At 48.9% G+C, this 21,050-nt stretch overlaps 1 protein-coding gene across 1 annotated transcript in view; it reads left to right on the top strand.

The window, feature by feature from the left end:
• Positions 1 to 21,050, top strand: part of SRCAP (Snf2 related CREBBP activator protein) — a 1,275,580-nt gene that overhangs the window by 1,079,395 nt on the left and 175,135 nt on the right. Inside the window, exon 30 of the mRNA XM_069201690.1 lies at positions 13,067 to 13,181. Within this exon, the coding sequence (XP_069057791.1) occupies positions 13,067 to 13,181 (115 nt within the window). The remainder of the gene's footprint in view (positions 1 to 13,066; positions 13,182 to 21,050) is intronic.

Below are 21,050 nucleotides of genomic sequence, written 5' to 3'. Positions count from 1 at the left end.
CCTGACTCCACAAGTGATAGTCAGAGAGACTGGTTCTTCCACGGGGGAGACCAGTAACTCTGGAAGCATTGAGGGCAGCCTCAATGAAGATGACCTCCGGTTAGCAAGGATGGCCAAAAGATTGGCTTTGGAGAGACAGCTCCTAGCCATAGAGAGGGAAAAACAAGAGATGGGTTTAGCTCCCATCAATGGTGGCAGCAACATAAATAAGGTCAGAGAGAATACTGACATCCTGAAACTCCCCAAAGGGATTGTAACAAAATATGAAGATGGTGATGATATCAACAAATGGTTCACAGCTTTTTAGAGGGCTTGTGCAACCAGAAAAGTAAACATATCTCACTGGGGTACTCTCCTTTGGGAAATGTTCACTGGAAAGTGTAAGGATTGATTCCTCACACTCTCTGGTAAAGATGCAGAATCCTATGACCTCATGAAGGCTACCCTGATTTAGGGCTTTGAATTCTCAACTGAGGAGTACAGGGTTAGGTTCAGGGGGGCTCAAAAATCCTCAAGCCAGACCTGGGTTGATTTTGTTGACTTCTCCGTCAAAACATTAGATGGTTGGATAAATGGCAGTGGTGTAAATGATTATGATGGGCTGTATAACTTGTTTATGAAAGATCATCTGTTAAGTAATTGTTTCAATGATAACCTGCATCAGCATCTGGTAGACCTAGGTCCAATTTCTCCCCAAGAATTTGGAAAGAAGGCAGACCATTGGGTCAAGACTAGGTTGACCAAGACTTCCACAGGGGGTGACCAAAAGAAAGGTGTCACAAAGCCTCCCCAGGAATAGTGTTGAGACATCCAAGGGAAATAGTAAAGAGTTTACTACAGGGCCCCAAAAACCTGGTCAGGAGGGTGGCTCCAAAGCCTCTTCATACTCCTCATTTGGGTATAAGGGTAAAACCTTTGATCCCAAAAAGGCCTGGTGTTGCGTCTGTACACAGCATGGACACCAAACTGGAGACAAGGCCTGTCCCACGAAAAGTCCCACAACTACTACTCCAGTTAGTACTGGAATAGCCAGTCTCCAGGTGGGATCAACAGTGTGCCCAGAGTAAATCAGGGTTCACACTGAAGCTACATTAGCTTCAGAGGGTAGGGTGGACCTAGCCTCACTTGCTGCCTGACCGCCTAACATGCAAAAATGCAGGCAGCAGCTCTTAATCAATGGGACTAGAGTAGAAGCCCTGAGGGATTATGGTGCCAGTTTCACTATGGTGACAGACAAACTGGTTTCCCCAGGACAATACCTGGCTGGACAGACATATCCAGTCACCAGTGCTGGCAATCACACTAAAATCCATCCCATGGTATGGTAACTTTAGAATGGGGAGTGGTCACTGGCCTGAAGCAGGTGGTAGTCTCTACTGTTATGCCAGTAGAATGTCTGCTTGGAAATGATCTGGAGTCCTCAGCATGGGTTGAGGAAGAACTCAAAACCCATGCAGCCATGCTGGGTATCCCTGAACTGGTGTGTGTCAGGACTAGGGCACAGTGCAGGGCTCAGGGTGACAAAGAAGTGTTGGAGTCTGGAATAATGGCCCAACCTTCCAAGAGAAAAGGAAAGAAGACTGGGGAACCAGCTTCAACCAGGAAGATGTTCTATCCCCTAAGGGAACTGAGTCCATGGAGCTGGGACCTTACCAGGGTGAGCTCTTGGGCCCAGGGGGACCCTCAAGAGAACAGCTGTGTAAGGGGCAAGAAACGTGTCCCTCTCTTGAAGGCCTAAGATAGCAAGCAGCTGAGCAAGAAACACACATGGTCTATTGTGAAGATGGACTCCTTTACACTGAGGCAAGAGATCCCAAACCTGGTGCCATTAGGAGAGTGGTAGTGCCTCAGGAGTTTAGGGAGTTCATTCTGACCTTTGCCCATGACATTCCCCTTGCTGGGCATTTGGGACAAACGAAGACATGGGAGAGGTTATTCAACCATTTCTATTGGCCCAATATGTCCCAGAAGGTAAAGGAGTTGTGCACCTCCTGTGTCACCTGTCAAGCCAGTGGTAAGAAAGGTGGCCATCCAAAGGCCCCCCTCATTCCACTTCCAGTGGTGGGAGTCCCCTTTGAAAGAGTGGAAGTGGATATAGTGGGCCCACTTGAACCTCCCACAGCATCATGGAACCAGTATGTCCTAGTAGTAGTGGATCACGCTACTAGGTACCCTGAAGCAATTCCCCTTAGGTCCACTACTGCCCCTGCAGTAGCCAAAGCACTCATTGGTATTTTTACCAGAGTGGGATTTCCTAAGGAGGTGGTTTCTGACAGAGGTACCAACTTCATGTCAGCTTACCTAAAACATACATGGAATGAGTGTGGGGTGACTTAAACATTCGGCACACCATACCATCCACAAGCCAATGGTCTTGTTGATAGCTATTCAACAAGACATTGAAGGGCATGATCATGGGCTTCCCTGAAAAACTCAAAAGGAGATGGGATGTCCTCTTGCCATGCCTGCTTTTCGCCTACAGAGAGGTGCCTCAGAAGGAAGTAGGTTTTTCCCCCTTTGAACGTCTGTTTGGCCATCCTGTTAAGGGACCACTAGCTCTTGTAGAAGAAGGCTGGGAGAGACCTCTCCATGAGCCTAAACAAGATGTTGTGGACTATGTACTAGGCCTACGTTCCAGGATGGCATAGTAGATGGAAAAGGCAAACGAAACCCTTGAGGCCAGCCAACAGCTCCAGAAGATGTGGTATGACCAAAAGGCTGCTATTGTTGAGTTTCAGCCAGGGCAGAAAGTCTGGGTTCTGGAGCCTGTGGCTCCCAGGGCACTTCAGGACAGATGGAGTGGCCCTTACCCAGTGCTAGAGAGAAAGAGTCAGGTCACCTATCTGGTTGACCTAGGCACTAGCAGGACCCCCAAGAGGGTGATCCATGTGAACCGCCTCAAACTCTTTCATGATAGGGCAGATGTAAACATGTTAATGGTTACAGATGAGGACCAGGAAGCTGAGAGTGAACCTCTCCCTGATCTCCTCTCCACTGACCCTAAAGATGGCTCAGTAGATGGAGTGATCTATTCAGAGACCCTTTCTAGCCAACAGCAGGCTGACTGCAGGCAAGTCCTCCAGCAGTTTGCTAAGCTCTTTTCTTTAACCCCTGGTCAGACACACCTGTGTACTGAGTTGGGAGTGATTGAGCACTCTCACAGTCCCTGGGCTTTGATCGACTACACATTGACAGCTGAGTTCATCTGCTCTGGCGTTTAGAGAGCCTGCCAGATGTTGAACAACCATGGAAATGCCCTTGCGTTCCAGCCATGTCCAGAAGCAAAGAGCCTCTTGACAAAGGGTCCACGACCCAACTCCACCCTGCTTGTTGCAATACCACATGGCGGTGGTGTTTTCGGTGAACACCTGCACCACTTTCCCTTTGAGAAAGGGAAGGAATGCTTTCAATGCAAGTCGGATTGCCCAGACCTCCGAAAGGTTGATGTGGAGCCCCGATTCCGCCAGAGGCCTCTGATCTCCACCTCTCCCATGTGGCCGCCCAATCCCAGGAGTGATGCATATGTCACTACTGTGAGATCTGGTTGGGGAAGGGAGAGCTATCTGCCATTGACCCAATCTGGATTCAACAACCACCTCTGCAGGTCTTTCGCAGTTCCATCTGAGATCTGGACCATGTCGGAAAGATTCCTCTGATGCTGCGCCCACTGGAGAGCCCGCAGATGCCATCTGGCATGTTGGACTAGCAGGATGCAGGAGGCCATGAGGCGCAGCAGCCTCTGAGTTATTCTCACTGAAATCCAGGATAGAGGCTGAAACATCGGTCTCATAGCTTGAATATCCTGGACTAGCTTTTCGGAAGGATAAGCCCAAAACAGCGCTGTATCTAAAACAGCTCCGATGGAAGGGAGCATCTGAGAGGGAGTCAGGTGTGACTTCGGCACGTTGATAGTGAACCCCAGCAAATGTAGGAGGTTCGCTGTAGTCTGGAGGCAGGAGACGACTTTCTAGGGCATGTCTGCCTTCAACAGCCAGTCATCGAGGTAGGGGAAGACTGGGACCCCTAACCTGCGCAGATGAGCTGCAACCATTACCAACAATTTCATGAACACCTGAGGTGCACTGGTAAGGCCAAAGGGGTGCACGGTGAACTGAAAATAGCAGCATAGCAACCACGACCTACTTCTGGCACAGGGACCCTCTCTATGGCTTGGCTTCCTCAGGGAGAAGTGCAAAATGATCCTCCGACAGATGAGCGAATGATGGTGGCATGGTGGAGAAGAAGTCTCGAGGGGGGGGGGGGGGGGTTAGTAGCCCCTTCAGACGATCTGTAGAACCCACCTGTCCATGGTAATGGATTCCCAGTGGGGCAGATGATGGCGAATTCTGCCTCCAACTGGTCCCGGATGGCCTAACGGACTAGGAAGGTTTTGAGGGAGAGGAGGGGGCAGGAGTGGACTGGGCGGCCCGCTGACTTCCTGATCCACGAGCTCAGTGGATCCCGCGTCCGAGCAGCGCTGTGAAGCATGAGTGGCTCGGTGGCCCGGTGGAAATGGACGTGGTTGGGTGCCCCTTACGTAGCCACGAAAGGAGCGAGAGGTGGACTGAGGGAGGTGAGGAGAGGCTGCGAGGCCAAAGGACCGGGCCGTAGCACGGGAATCTTTAAAGCGGTCGAGCGCTGAGTCCGCCTTGTCTCAAAAGAGACTAGTGCCATCAAAGGGCATGTCCATCAACAATTGCTGGACATCCTCCGAAAAGCCAGATGTCCTCAACAAAGCACGCCGTCTGTCGATGCAACCGATCTGCCGAGTGAGTCGGTCGTATCCAGTCCACAATGGATCATGAACTTGGCTGCGTCTCTCCCATCTGTCATGGTTTGGGAGAGAATGTTCCGGGCCGCTTTCGGAACTGGGGGGCAGCACTTGCGCCACCGTATCACAGAGAGTATGGCAATAGCGGCCCAAAAAGCATGCGGTGTTCCCGGACCAAACTTCCCAGATTTCAGTATAGCCATTATGGAACTATGGAGTTCGTGTTTGACAAACTCCCAGTCCATATGCTCTTATGGCCACACTGTACTTACAATGTCTAAGAATAGACTTGGACACTGTAGGGGCATATTGCTCATGCAGCTATGCCCTCACCTTTGGCATAGTGCACCCTGCCTTGGGGCTGTAAGGCCTGCTAGAGGGGTATCTTACTTATGCCACAGGCAGTGTTTTGTGTGCATGGCACCCTGAGGGGCATGCCATTCTGACTTTGCCTTTCTCCCCACCAACACACACATTCTGCAATGGCAGTGTGCATGTGTTAGGTGTGGGGTCCCTTAGGGTGGCACAACACATACTGCAGTCCTTAAGGACCTTCCCTGGTCACAGGGCCCATCGTACCACTGGTACCTTTTACAAGGGACTTATCTATGTGCCAGGGGTGCGCCATTTGTGAAACAATGGTACATTTTTATTGAAAGAACACTGGTGCTGGGGCATCGTTAGCAGTGTCCCAGCACATTCTCAGTCAAGTCAACATTAATATCAGGCAAAAAGTGTCTGTGTGTGTGGGGGGGGGGACCATTTTCCTACACCCCGAATCTAAATTGATTTAAACTGAAAGTGCACTGGGTTCCTGCTATCCATGTCACCAGTGCAAGCTCTCTTCCCCTAAACTGAAAATTTGTTTCCCCAATTGGCAAATCCTTCAGCACCTTCTGTGAGTCCCTAGTAAATGTTATCCCTGGTTCTTACAGCCTGAGGTGCTAAAGAGGGTCCCTAAGGGCTGCAGCACAAATTGTGCCACCATAGGGGACCCTTCTCCAAGCACATGATAGACTGCCGTTGCAGATTTAATGTTTTGGTGGAGACAAAGGTGAAAACACGATATGGCACACAGCCTGTGTGCCATGTCCCTTTACACTACATGCAGTGTATGCAAGTCACCCCTAGGGTGAGAAACTTCTGCTCTCATGAGGCCTAGAACAAAAACCTGTTGTTGCTCCCATGTCGCCAGAGGACCATGTAGAGGCCCAGGAGTTGCAGGAGGGAATGCTGGGGGATGGAGATACACTTTGGCTGACGTTCCCCTTGGAGGTGAAGCAAACAAGCCTTGGCAGCTGCAAAGGATGCGGTGCACAGGGGTGCTGTCTTGCATGGAGTGGAAAGTACCACCAAATTTCGACAGCTATTAGAGAGGACCAAGGGGAACTCTCCAGACCACCACTGATGATGTAGGATCCACGCCACTAGGAGGAGGGGAAATCCACAGAGCTGTTCGTCGATGCAATCAGGTACCTTCGGATGCAGGGTAGTAATGCCTTCACCAAAAGGAACATTCCTTCTTGTGCAGGCTGAAGAAGCGCAGTCTCAGGATGCACGGCCAGGGAAGTGCTGCAAAGCTGGCAAGAATTCTGGATACAATGTTGCTGAAGAGTCTTCCTTGTGTATCTCCAGCTTGTAGGTTCCTGGAGGGCCCAGTCGGGGTTCCGGAGGCCTGAAGTCGAACCAGAGGTTGCAGAGGAGTCCTGATGGAATCTTGCAAACCACCCCAGAGGAAGACCCTATACAGCCCAAAGCGATGGCTTGGTTACCTAACCAGGTAACTACCTATTGGAGGATGCCTCTGACGTCACCTGCCTGGCCACTCAGATGCTCCCAGAGTTCCCTGTCAAGCTTGGAATCAAGATGGCAGAAACCAGGGATCCTCTGGAGGAGCCCTTGGCACCACCCCTGGGGTGGTGATGCTGTCTGTTGTCCAGTTTCGTGCCAGAGAAGGGACTTGGGGGTTGTCCCTGAACCGGTGTGGACTAGTTTATGCACAGAGGGCACCAAATGTGGCCTTCAAAGCAAACCATTGGCTTGTGAAGGCTACCCCACCCAAGCCAGTCACACCTATTTCCAAAGAGAGTTGGTGTTACGCACTCTCCCAAAGAAAATCCTTTGTTCTGCCTTCCTGGGCTTGATCAGATTAAGCAGCAGCAGTAGTGCCGAAACCTGTCTGAGGGGTGGGAGCAGCTGGCCTGCCGAAAACCCTGTAAAACCGGTGGTAGCAATGCTGAGGGTCCTCTAAGGAGCCCCAAGGGTGCATGGAATCCTACTTCCAATACTTGCAACAGTATTGGGGAAGGATTCTGACACGTTTGATACCTCAAACCAATAGCAGGCCTGCAGACACAGTTTGCATGGCATTTCACAGGTGGCACAATACATGCTGCAGCCCAGGTGGGACCCCTGGTGTACCAATGCTCTGGGTACCTAAGTACCATATACTATGGGCTTACATAGGTGCACCAGTATGCCAATTGTGGGTGTAAATGTTCTCCAGCAACCAAATTTAGAGGGCAGTGCACAGACACTGGGGTCCTAGTTAGCGGGATCAAAGTGAACTACATCCTAAACACAATTTGTAGGAAAGCATGCTATTTTTGGCATGATTACCCCCTTTTTATTGCATGTTGTCAGTATGTTTTGACTGTGTGCACTGCTATCCAGGACCCCGGTGACTGTGCGCTCTCCCTTTTAACTTGGTTGCTTGGACCACACACACTGCATATTTGGCATACTGATGTCCCTTTATAAGTCCCTAGTATATGGTACACAGGTACCCAGGGCATTAGGGCACCAGGGGTTCCCCAAGGGCTGCAGCATGTAATATGCCACCCATGGGAGCCCATGTAAAATGTCTGCAGGCCTTCCATTGTAGCCTGCATAAAAAGGTGCATGCACCCTTTCACTTCAGGTCACTGTAAGTCACCTCTATGGTATGCCCTCCTAGCCCAGAGAGCAGGGTGCAGGTACCTGTGTGTGAGGGCACCCCTGAATCAGCAGAGGCGCCCCCACAACCTCCTGCTCCATTTTCATGGACATTGTGAGTGCGGGATGCCATTTTACGCATTCTGGTCATAGGTCATTACCTATGTCCAGCTACTTAATGATAACTCCGAACCTGGCTATGTTTGGTATCATACATGTCGGAATCATACTTGTAGGAAGCTGGCCTGGTATATGATGGGTACCTAAGGTACTACACCTTATTCCAGGTATCCCCTCCTTAGAAGTGTAGGCAGTGTCTAGAAGCCAGGCTCTCTAGAGGTAGCTGTGGATGAGCAGCCAAGGCTTATCTAGGAGGCATGCAAAGCTCATGCAGTGCCACTGTAGTGACACAGCACTTAGACATGTGAAAGAAAACATTCAGATGCACAAATATAAAGGTACTTTATTTTTCAAACACAATACCACAAAATATTAGCAGGGCAACCCTCCAGTAGGAGGTAAGTTATACACTAAATATATACACTAGTGATTAGAAATAGGCATAGAAAATGAAAAAAGAAGAAAACAAAACACCCAGACATGACTGCAAGAAACCAGCGGTGGATTACTAGAGAAGAAGGCCTGTGGAAAGAGGGGACCAAGTCCAAAAGTCACAGTGGAGTCCAGGAGGAGTAGGAGCTATACCCACCCAGCTGTACTTGCAGGAGTTGGTCGACGGAAAAGCACTGCAGCCCTGGAACCATAGAAGAGTTCCTGATGGATGCAGAAGATGTCCCACTCTGGAGTGAAGATTGCAGACTGGCATCGGTGCAGGAATTCCACCAACAAGCCTTGGCAAAGGGAAACTCGCGGTTAGTGTGAAAGTGGTGCTGCCAGAGACCAGGTCCAGTCACCGTTCCAGTAACCAGAAGTGGAGGTTGCAGAGGAATCCTGCTGAAGTCTTGCAAGCAGAGTCTTGAGGACCCACCCAAGAGAGAGACACTAAATATGCCTGAAAGGGGGATTGGTCACCTAACCAGAAAAGCACCTATCAGGAGGGGTCACCTTCCTGGCCTGGCCACTCTGATGCTCCCTGAGTTCCTGCCAACCTTGGAAACAAGCTGGCAGAACCCAGGGACCCTCCAGACGAGCTCTGAGCACCACCTCTGGGGTGGTAATGGACGGTGGAGTGGTCACTCCCCTTTCCATTGTCCAGTTTTGCGCCAGAACAAGGACTGGGGGGGCGTCCCTTAACCCATGAAGGGATGCCCTCACACAGTGGTACTTGCACCCTGCCCTCTGGGCTGAGAGAGCCTGCCATATAGGGGTGACTTAAAGCAACCTGGTGCAATGATCTGTAATGACAACCGGTTCATGCACCTGTTTCATGCAGACTGCAATGGCAGGCCTGCAGAGCCCTTTCAATGGGCTCCCTATGGGTGGCAGAATAACTGGTACAACCTAAAGAGATCCCCTGTTAACCCAATGCCCTGGGTACCTAGGTACCATAAACTAGGGACTTGCATGAGGGACCAGTATGCCAGTTGTGGGAAGAAAATGGTACAGTTACCAATTTAGAAGGGAGTGAGCATAGTCACTGGGGTCCTGGTTAGCAGGATCCCAGTGAACACAATTAAACAGGCCGAAAATAGGGGTAACCATGCAAGGAAAGAGGTTACTTTCCTACAATACCCCAATACTGTTGCTAGTATTGGTTGTATGATTCCATGCACTCTAGGGGCTTCGTAGAGGATCCCCAGCATTGCTCCTACATGCTTTTCTGGGGTTTTCCGGGCAGCCCACACTGCTGCCATACTACAGACCTGTTTCTGCCCTCCTGCTGCTTAAACAGCTCAAGCCCAGGGGGGGCAGAACAAAGGATTTCCATTGGCAGAGAAGGGCAACACCCTCTCTTTGGAAATAGGTGTTACATGGCTTGGGAGAGGTAGCCTCCCCAAGCCACTAGTATGCTTTGAAGGGTACATTTGGTGGCCTCCGTGCATATACCAGTCTGCACTGGTTCCGAGACCTCCAGTCCCTGCTCTGGTGCGAAACTGGACATTGGAAAGGAGAGTACCCACTCCCCTGTCCATCACCGTCCCCATCAGCTCCACTTTTGCACCCAACCGCGACATTTGCCTTTGCCAAGGCTTGTTGGTGGTTTTTCCACTCCAAAGACTGACTGCAAGCCTTCATCCGGCGTGGGACATCGACTGGATCACCCAGGAACTAGTCATCTGCTCCAGTGCTGCATTGCTGACCGTCTTCGTCTCATAGTTGACCAACTCCTGCATCCACAGACAGGTGGTGTAGGAAGTTGGCTCTGTATATACTATTTCAAAGTAAGAAAGTGTGCCCAGAGTCCAAGGGTTCCCCTTAGAGGGAAGATAGTGGCAAAAGTAGATCATTCTAATGCTCTATTTTGTGGTAGTGTGGTCGAGCAGTAGGCTTATCAGAGGGTAATGTTAAGCATTTGTTGTACACACACAGGCAATAAATGAGGAACACACACTCAGACTTACTCCAGGCCAATAGTTTTTTATATTGAAAAATATCTTTTCTTAGTTTATTTTAAGAACCACAGGTTCAAGATTTACATTAAACACTTTAAATGTAAGATACATCACTTAGATACTTTAGGAAGTTTGAAAAAAAGCAATATCATAAACAGTCTTTGTAAAAATGTCAATAAGCTGTTTTCAAAGTGGACACTGTGCAAAAATCAACAGTTCCTGGGGGAGTTAAGTAAAGGTTAGATTAGGAGGTAAGTAAAACACTTACAAGTCTCGGTTCTGGGGCATAGGCAGCTCACCGTTGGGGGCTCAAGGCAACCCCAAAGTTACCACACCAGCAGCTCAGGGCCGGTCAGGTGCAGAGATCAAAGAGGTGCCCAAAACACACAGGCCCCTATGGAGAACAGTGGTGCTCCTGTTCCAGTCTGCCAGCAGGTAAGTACCTGCGTCCTCGGGGGGGGGGGGCAGACCAGGGGGATTTTGTAGAGCACTGGTGGGGGGACACAAGTAGGCACACAAAACACATCCTCAGCAGCACAGGGTTGGCCGGGTGCAGTGTGCAAAGCAGGCGTCTGGTTTCAGGTAGGAAACAATGGAGGGGCCCGGGGGCCACTCTAGTGTTGCAGGCAGGCACAGGGGAGCCCTTCTCAGGGCAGCCACCACCTGGGCTAGGCAGAGGGTCGCCTGGGGGTCACTCCTGCACTGAGGTTCGGTTCCTTCAGGTCCTGGGGGGTGCGGTGCAGTGTTGGTTCCAGGCGTCGGGTCCCTTGTTACAGGCAGTCGCGGTAAGGGGGAGCCTCTGGATTCTCTCTGCAGGCGTTGCTGTGGGGGGTCGTCTTTGGTTACTCACGGGCGGGCAGTCGCCAGGAAGTCCACCCTGTGGTGTTTGTTCTCTGGATCTCGAGCTGGGGACGTCGGGTGCAGAGTATGAAGTCTCACGCTTCCGGCGGGAAACGTGCAGTCTTTGAAAGTTGCTTCTTTGTTGCAAAGAAGTAGCTGGTTTTGAACAGGGCCGCTGTTCACAGGAGTTTCTTGGTCCTTTAGTCCAGGGCATTCCTCTGAGGCTTCAGAGGTCGCTGGTCCCTGTCGGATGCGTAGCTGGTTGCAGGTTTTCGAAGTTGGAGACAGGCCGGTAGGGATGGGGCCAAAGCAGTTGTCTTCCTCCTTCTCTGCCGCTTGTAGGTCAGCAGTCCTTCTTGTGTCTTCAGGTTGCAGGAATCTGATTTCCTGGGATCTGGGGTGCCCCTAAATACTGAATTTAGGGGTGTGTTTAGGTCTGGGAGGGCAGTAGCCAATGGTTACTGTCCTTGAGGGTGGCTACACCCTCTTTGTGCCTCCTCCCTGTGGGGAGGGGGGGGCACATCCCTAATCCTATTGGGGGAATCCTCCAAACTCAAGATGGAGGATTTCTAAAGGCAGGGGTCACCTCAGCTCAGGACACCGTAGGGGCTGGCCTGACTGGTGGGTGACTCATCCTTGTTTTTCTCATTATCTCCTCCAGCCTTGCCGCCAAAAGTGGGTGCAGTGGCCGGAGGGGCGGGCATCTCCACTAGCTGGGATGCCCTGGGACACTGTAACAAAAGGGGTGAGCCTTTGAGGCTCACCGCCAGGTGTTACAGTTCCTGCAGGGGGAGGTGAGAAGCACCTCCACCCAGTACAGGCTTTGTTCCTGGCCACAGAATGACAAAGGCACCCAGGTTTCAGTGTAGCCATTATGGAACTGTGGAGTTCGTATCTGACAAACTCCCAGACCATATACTCTTATGGCTACCCTGCACTTCCAATGTCTAAGGTTTTGCTTACACTGTAGGGGCATAGTGCTCATGCACCTATGCCCTCACCTGTGGTATAGTGCACCCTGCCTTAGGGCTGTAAGGCCTGCTAGAGGGGTGACTTAACTAGGCCACAGGCAGTGTGAGGTGGGCATGGCACTCTGAGGGGTGTGCCATGTCGACTTAGTCATTTTTTCCCCACCAGCACACACAAGCTTTGTAGCAATGTGTATGTGCTGAGTGAAGTGTCTCTAGGGTGGCATAAGACATGCTGCAGCCCTTAGAGACCTTCCCTGGGATCAGGGCCCTTGGTACCAGGGGTACCAATTACAAGGGACTTACCTGGGTGCCAGGTGTGTGCCAATTGTGGAGACAAAGGTACAGTTTAGGGAAAGAACACTGGTGTTGGGGCCTGGTTAGCAGGGTCCCAGCACACTTTCAAGTTATAACTTAGCATCAGCAAAAGCAAAAAGTGAGGGGGTAACCATGCCAAGGAGGCATTTCCTTACACACACAAAAGCAGTTGTGCTGCAATTTTCTTGTTCAAACTAGTAATATTGTTGTCTGTGAATTGTCTGGTTCCACTCTGTCAGCTTGAACCCCCTCCACGTATTCAAGCCAAATTCATATTCTATCTCAAAAGTGTGGCTGATAAGTGTTGGCACAGTATCAGCCATACCAGAGACATGACATATCTGATGGCAATGCTGACCTTAATTTGTTGACTTGCTCCTACGCTTTTACATAAAGCAACCTAGCACACGTAGACCTTATATATGCATAGGCAAATCCTTCCATTTACATTTTGGCAACATCTATCCATCCTTCATTTTCATCTGTAATACTTATAAGTTATACATGTATTTATTTTTACATCTCATTTATATTACCTCCCCCTTAACTCACAAAGCTATTTCTTTCTCACATCTCTTAAACACAAAGACTACTTCATTATCCACATATTAAAATGCTGCATCTTGTTGGTTGTGTAATGTGTTCAGCTTTTACAGTTACATAGTAAGTTAAACATGGATCATGGTTTCTGCTTAATTATTCTTCTTTATCAATATCTCCAGGCTCATCAGTGAGAGGACTGTGGAAGAGAACATCCTTAAGAAGGCCAATCAAAAACGTATGCTGGGAGATATGGCCATTGAGGGGGGGAACTTCACAACAGCTTATTTTAGACAAGTGAGTCTGCATTAAATGTATTTGGCCCAAGATCCATACAAATTATCCTACTACTTCAAGGATTGTTTCCTTAAAACATTTATGTGCAGCATTTAAGGTAATTAAGTCCCATGATTGTGCGCAACAATTTTCTGACATGCAAAGCAAATATTTAATGAAGAAAATTCACTTTATATATTTGAGTATGTTGAAAGAGCAACTGAGTATTTCTATTGATAACCACTACCACAGGTTGCTTATAACTTGAGCCTCTTTTAAAACAATCCTCTGTTTGTTTGTGCAAGGAAATGGATTGCATTATATGGTGTTGTTTTGTGACCTCACCATGTAATACACTTGCCAGCCCCTTTAGGACTCTTAGGTTTTGTTTGTCAAACCTTCACCTCAACCCTGGATAGCTGTGGCTCTGAGCAGCAAGGCTTACACAAAGGAACAAGTGTAAAGCATTTTAACAGCAATAAACAATTGAAGACAAAATTGAAAAGACACCAAAGAAATCAAACACCAATTTATGAAAATAGACTGTATTGGTATGTATTCAGACACGACAATGAAAAAGTTCCACCATAGGATTCCGGAGGTATAGCATTTACAAGTTAAAGTAAATCAAAGCATTTCACTCATTGGTGAACAAGCATTGGCAAATTCAAGACATTTTCACCCAAAAGTCTGGACTAGTTGTAGTGCAGTCACTTGAAATCACCTTAGGTGACCAACTCCAATAGGGACCAACTCCAGTAGGGAGCCAGCCGGGGAGGCAGCAAGGTCCTCAGAAGCAGTTGCCTCAGCAGGTGAAGCAATCTTCAGTTAGTTCCAGACACTTTCATTCTTTGCAGGACTTTCCTATTGAAGTGGTTCTGAAGCAAACGATGAAAGATCCTGAAGATGCTGTGGATGAGATTTGCTCGACTGGAGTCATGCTGCGACTGCTTCTCCGTCCATAAAGAGAGTAAGGTGACCCAGTTTGCACGGTCAACGTCCTTTGAAGTCCTGTGTGTGCTGGCAAAAGTCCAGTTACCACTGTACTACCTGTCACCCTGTATCGCGATCACAGGCCAGTCCTTCCTGGGTTGGTAACTTGTCCTTTGGAGGTCCTAGCTGGACTCCGATGACACTCTCGGGCTCCGTGAACTTGGCTGCAACTTTGTGCATCCGGTCCTGGTCCCTGGTTCTGCACGGGTGCCAACTTGCCCCAGCATGCTTCTTCAGCTGTTGTGTTCCTGTGCTGCGAGCAGGGGGCCAATTGAGCTGGCCCTAGTCATCTCTTGGCTTGACTCTGGAGATGACTTCTGCTTGAGGAGGACACGGCAGGTATAGTCCCACTCTTTTGCTAACCACAATGGTGCAGCCTCTCTTTGCCGGTTTCACATTGGAGCTGGGCAGTGCGTTTTTTGTGTTTCTTCCAGTCGATATCTGCGTTCTGGGTGCCAGGGCTGTTTAAGTACAGAAAATACCCACAGGGTAGGATATGGTTAGTAGGGCTACCAGGTTCCCTCCCTCATCATGACCACATCCTGGGAAGTGTGGTGTAGGAAAATAGCCCTTGTTGCAGTTAGACCCCCTCGCCACCCCCATATACACACTTTTTGCCTGATAATGATGCCGACTTGACTGAGTGTGTACTGGGACCCTGCTAACCAGGCCCAAGCACCAGTGTCCTTTGTCTAAAAATGTACCATTGTTCCCACAATTGGCACACCCCTGGCACACGGATTAGTCCCTTGTAAAAGGACCCTGTGACCAGGGAAGGTCTCTAAGGACTGCAGCATGTGTTGTGCCACCCTGAGGGACCCCTCATCTAACACGTGCACACTGCCATTGCAGATTATGTGTGTTGGTGGGGAGAAAAAGGCAAAGTCCACATCTCATCCCCCTCAAGGTGACATGCACACAAAACACTGCCTGTGGCATAGGTAAGTCACCCCTCCAGCAGGCCTTAAACCCTTAAGGCAGGGTGCACTAAACCATAGATAAGAGCATAGCTGCATGAGCAATATGCTCCTACAGTGTCTAAGTCCATTCATAGACATTGTAAGTACAGTGTGGCCATATTAAGCATGTGGTCTGGGAGTTTGTCAAAACGAACTCCACAGTTTCATAATGGCTACATTGAATACTGGTACGTTTGGTATCAAACATATCAGAATAATAAACCCACACTTTAGGAAGTTGGCTCTGTATATACTATCTCAAAGTGAGAGATAGTGTGCACAGAGTCCAAGGGTTCCCCTTAGGGCAGAGGTCTTCAAACTGGGGGGCCTCAAGTTATCCCAGGGGGGGCGCCAAACTCTGGCCAAAATAAATATTATACAGATAACATGCCTTTGTTTTAAGCAGTTTTAAAAAGTTAACCGTACTTAACTACATTGTTTAAATAGGTTTAGACCTATTTAAACCTATTTAAACATTGCCATCTTTCTAAAATAATTGTGAAAAATTCTGAGGGGGGCCTAATGATTTTTATTTTTCAACTGGGGGGGTGCAGCATTAAAAAGTTTGAAGACCACTGTCTTAGAGGTTGATAGAGGCAAAATTAGATAATACTAATGCTCTAGTTTGTGGTAGTGTGGTCGGGCAGTAGGCTTATCAGAGGATAGTGTTAAGCATTTGTTGTACACACACAGGCAATAAATGAGGAACACACACTCAAAGACTTAACTCCAGGCCAATAGTTTTATATAGAAAAATATATTTTCTCTATTTTAGAACCACAAGATTTGAGGTAAGTACATAAAATGCAAGGTACTTCACATAGGTAAGTATAGAACTTTGATTTAAAACAGTAGTACACACAGTTTTGGTTAAAATGGCAATAAGCCCCCAACGGTGGGCTGCCTATGCCCTGGAAACTGAACTTGTAAGTGCCTTACTTACCTCAGAAACTTAACCTTACTTACCTCTCCCAGGAACTGTTGATTTTTGCACTGTGTCCACTTTTAAAATAGCTTATTGCCATTTTAACTAATACTGTGTATGTGACTGCTCTGATTCAAAGTTCCTTACTTACCTGTGTGAAGTACCTTGCATGTTATGTATTTACCTCAAATCTTGAATCTTGTGGTTCTAAAATAAATTAAGAAAATATATTTTTCTATATAAAAACTATTGGACTGGAGTTGAGTCTTTGAGTGTGTTCATCATTTAGTGCCTGTGTGTGTACAACTAATGCTTAACACTACCCTCTGATAAGCCTACTGCTCGACCACACTACCACAAACTAAAGCATTAGTATTATCTAATTTTGCCACTGTCAACCTCTAAGGGGAACCCTTGGACACTGTACACACTATCTCTCACTTTGAGATACTATATACAGAGCCAACTTCCTACATATATACTATATATCAAAATGAGAGATAGAGTGCACCGAGTCCAGGGGTTCCCCAGAGGCTTGACGGAGGCAATAATAGATAATACTAACGCACTATTTGTGGTATTGTGGTTGAGCAGTTAGGCTTATCAGAGGGTAGTGTTAAGCATTTGTTGTACATTCACAAGCAATAGAAGAGAAACACACTCAATGACTTAACTCCAGACCAATAAGATTTTATATAGAAAAATATTCTTTCTTAATTTATTTCTAGAACCTCAAAATTCAATTAGCAGGTAAGTGCATTAAACGAAAGGTACTTGCATAGTTATAATCAGGACTTTGAATGGAATCAACAATGTACACAGCTTTTCTTAAAATGGCAAAAAGCTATTTAAAAAGTGGAGACAGTGCAATTTTCAGCAGTTTCTGGGGGAAGAAAGTATAATACAGTTTTGGAGGTAAGTAATTGACTTACAGGTTCAGTCTCTGGGGTACAGGTAGCCCTCTGTTGGGGGTTCAAGATAACCCCAAACACCCAGAACCAGCGACACGGACGGTTAGGTGCAGAGGTCAAAGAAGAGCCAAAATAACATGGGCCCCTACGGAGATGGGGTACTCCGGTTCCGGTCTTCTTGCAGGTAGGTACCCACATTGTTGGAGGGCAGACCAGAGGAGCTGAGAGGGAGCACTGGGAGGGGGAGGGGGGGGGGGGTGGGGGGGGGGGGGGCAAGTAGGCACCAAACATGCACTCTCAGTGGCACGGGGAGGCCGGGTGCAGGGTGCAAACAGGATGGCGGGTTACAAATGGAACTTAATGTGTGGACCCCGGGGATCACTTAGGCGCTGCAGGCAAGGCACAGGGAGGCTTCTCAGGGAAACCACCGACTGGACAGGGAGGAGGGCCGCCTGCTGGTCACTGCTGCACTGGTAGTCATTTTTTCTCAAGTCTGGGGGCTGCAGGTGCAATGCTTCTCCAGGCATCGGAAATCTTGGTCACGGTCTGGGTGGTCCTCGGGATTCCCTCTGCAGGTGTCGTCGTGGAGAGGTCAGCCCAGGATGGACAGTGGGTCGGAATCGCCTGGGGGTCCTTTCTGGATAATTGTACCAACTGGGCACGGGCCGTGGGCGTCGGGTGCAGAGTGGTTTTGGACTTGCGCTTCTGAAGTGAGGTTAGTTGCTTGGAAGCAGTTTCCTTTTCTTCTTGTTGGACAGGTCCGCTGTCCACAGGAGTTTCTTTGTCCTCGGTGATGAAGGCAGTCCACTGGAGGCTTTTCAGGGGTCGCTGGTCCTGTAGAACGCATTTTTTTCTTTTGTAGGGTCTCTGAAGCAGGAGACAAGCCAGAAGGGCTGGGGCAGAGTCAGTTGTTGTCTCCTTTTCTTCTCTGCTGGGTTTTCAGCTCAGCAGTCCTTCTTTTCTTGAGATCATCAGGAATCTGAAGCTCTGGGTTCAGGGAGCCCTTAAATTCAAGGTTATGGGGCATTTGTAAGGTTAGAGGGCAGTAGCCAATGGCTACTGTTCCTGAGGGTGGCTACACCCTCCTTGTGCCCTCTCCCTTTAGGGAGAGGAGCACATTCCTATCCCCACTGGCCCTGATTCTCCAATCCAAGATGTAGGATTCTGCAGGGAGGGGTTCACCTCCGCTCTGGACACCTTTGGGTGGTCCTGGCTGAGATGGTCACTCCTCCCCGTTTTCCCTAATTTTCCCACTGGTCTTGCTGCCAAAAGTGGGGCTTGGTCCAGGGGGCGGGCATCTCCACTAGATGGAGTGTCCTGGGGGCCCTGTAACCCAAGGCCTGAGCCTTTGATGTTCACTGCCAGGTGTTAGTTTCTGCAGGGAGAGGTGTGAAGCACCTCCACCCAGGACAGGCTTTGTTTCTGACCACAGAGTGCACAGAGGCACTCGCCCCGTGTGGTCAGAAACTCATCTGGAAGTGGCAGGCTGGCACGGACCAGTCAGTCTCACACTACCAGGCTTGCTGACATACAGGGGGCATCTCTAAGATGCCCTCTGTGTGCATTTTTCAATAAATCCCACACTGGCATCAGCGTGGGTTTATTGTGCTGGGAAGTGTGATACCAAACTTCCCAGTATTCTGTGTAGCCATTATGGTGCTGTAGAGTTTGTGTTTGACAAACTCCCAGACTATATACTTGATATGGCTACCTTGCACTTACAATGTCTAAGGATTGACTTAGCTGCATGAGCACTATGCCTCTACAGTGTCTATGACCTCACCTGTGATATAGTGCACCCTGCCTTAGGGCTGTAAGCCCTGCTAGAGGGGGGGACTTACCTATGCCACAGGCAGTGATTTTGGAGGCATGGTACCCTGACGGGGGTGCCATGTCGACTTTGCCTATTTCTCCCCACTAGCACACACAAGCTGCAAGGCAGTATGCATGGGCTGAGTAAGGGGTCCCCCAGGGTGGCATAATACATGCTGCAGCCCTTGAGGACCTTCCATGGCTACAGGGCCCTTGGTACCGTGGGTACGTTTTTCAAGGGATTTAACTTGTGTGCCAGGGCTGTGCCAATTATGGAAACAAAGGTACAGTTTTAGGGAAAGAACACTGGTGCTGAGACCTGGTTAGCAGGGTCCCAGCACACTTTCAAAGTTTGCATCAACAGAAGGAAAAAATTGGGGGGCAACCTTGCCAACAGTGGCATTTTCCTACTGTGATGTTGAGCAATCATATCTATATAAATATATATTCAATGGCATGTGTAGCTGCAGATACACAAGCTGTGCTTACTTCTGCCATCTAGTGTTGGGCTCGGAGTGTTACAAGTTGTTTTTCTTCGAAGAAGTGTTTTCGAGTCACTGGATCGAGTAACTCCTCCTCATACTCCATTGCGCATGGGCATCGACTCCACGTTAGATTGTTTTCTTTCTGCCTTCGGGTTCAGACGGGTTTCCTTTCGCTCCGATAGTTTGATTCGGACAACCTTGAAAAAGATTAATTTCTCGTCGGTATTGTTTCGATCGCGTTACACCTTCTGTCGACACTTCGGTACCGTCGGAACAAACATCTCTACTCGCCCTTCGGGGCGTGCGCTCCCAACTTGGGCCTGGTCGGCCCGACCATGTGGAAGCCTCATGGATCGGACTCCATTCCGATTCTGTCATCGGTGTCGCGCTAAATTCCCTTATACAGACCAACACGTCTGTAATCTTTGCCTTTCCCCGGACAATCGGGAAGAAAATTGCGAGGCCTGCAGATCCTTCCGGGAAGAACAGACACTTCGGGACAGAAGAGCACGAAGGCTTGAGATGGCGTCAAAAAGTTCCGAACATCTCGACGTCGAAGAGGAAAAAATCATGCAGACCGCAGTCTCGATTTGAGGATCCGACTCTGACCAGGATTCCAAGGAGGACAGACCGGTCATGGCAGGACAGCACGTGAGTACGTCTGCCCCTGTACCATCTAAGCTGAAACATAAGACCTTGGGGACGCCACTGCCGGAAGGCCACGTCTCGACCCAAAAGAAGACACCTGGTGACCAAACCACCAGTTAGCCACCGAAAAAGGCCACTCCTCCGAAGCCATCGGAGTTGAGCCGAAACTCCGTCTCCGACTCGAGCAAACAGCACTCTTCCGAGTCCAAATATCAAAAATCTTTTTCGGAGCCGAGACCCTCCACAACGCCATCTTTTTCAATACCGAAAAAGCCTGCTTCGGAGCCGAAAAGAGCTGGGTATACTGAGGAGCATGGACTTTCAAAAACACTTAAAGAAAACCATAAAACTACTGAGGAGGACTCCCAAATACAGCCAATAATGGAAGTCATGGATGAAAGGCAAGCCAGGATTCATCATATACATAAAGAAACTGGCAGAATTTTAGCTGCACCTCCTCTAAAACCTTAGAGGAAAGTAACCTTTCAGGAGGAATAGGACACTAAACAGCCTCCAGCTAAAGTGCCAAAAACAAAGGAAAGACCTCACCCCCTTATTTTTCTCCTCCTCACTCTCCACACTTGCATATCTCTCCTCCTACCAGTCATACACCAATGCAGTCACCTGCATATTCATTTGACTCGCAGCAAGACAATGTGAACCTGTAGGATCTTTATGACCCAGACCCCATTCCCGACAATAACCCTGATTGCTATCCCTCTAAGCCTTCACCACCAGAGGATAGTACAGGCTACAATCAAGTGATAGCTAGGGCGGCAGCATACCATAGTATCACCATGCACACTGAACCATTGGAGGACTATTTTTTGTTTAATACACTGTCCTCCACTCATGCAACATACCAGTCGCTCCCTATGCTAAAGCATGCTGATCAAATATTTAGCGAGCCTGTAAAAGCAAGAATAATTACTCCTAGAGTAGAAAAAAAAAATACAAGCCACCTCCTTCTGATCCTGATAATATTACTCAGCAACTCCCTCCAGATTCAGTGGTGGTAAGTGCTGCCAGGAAGAGGGCAAACTCAGTCGTCAGGTGATGCACCCCCACCAGACAAGGAGAGTAGGAAGTTTGATGCTGCAAGGAAGAGGGTGGCATCTCAGGCAGCCAACCAATGGAAAATAGCGAACTCATAGGCG

Source organism: Pleurodeles waltl, chromosome 7 (assembly GCF_031143425.1).
Source record: "Pleurodeles waltl isolate 20211129_DDA chromosome 7, aPleWal1.hap1.20221129, whole genome shotgun sequence".
In the NCBI taxonomy this organism is placed as follows: Eukaryota; Metazoa; Chordata; class Amphibia; order Caudata; family Salamandridae; genus Pleurodeles; species Pleurodeles waltl.
The sequence above is the reverse complement of the archived record's forward strand: the minus strand, read 5'-3'. Positions and strand labels throughout refer to the sequence as shown.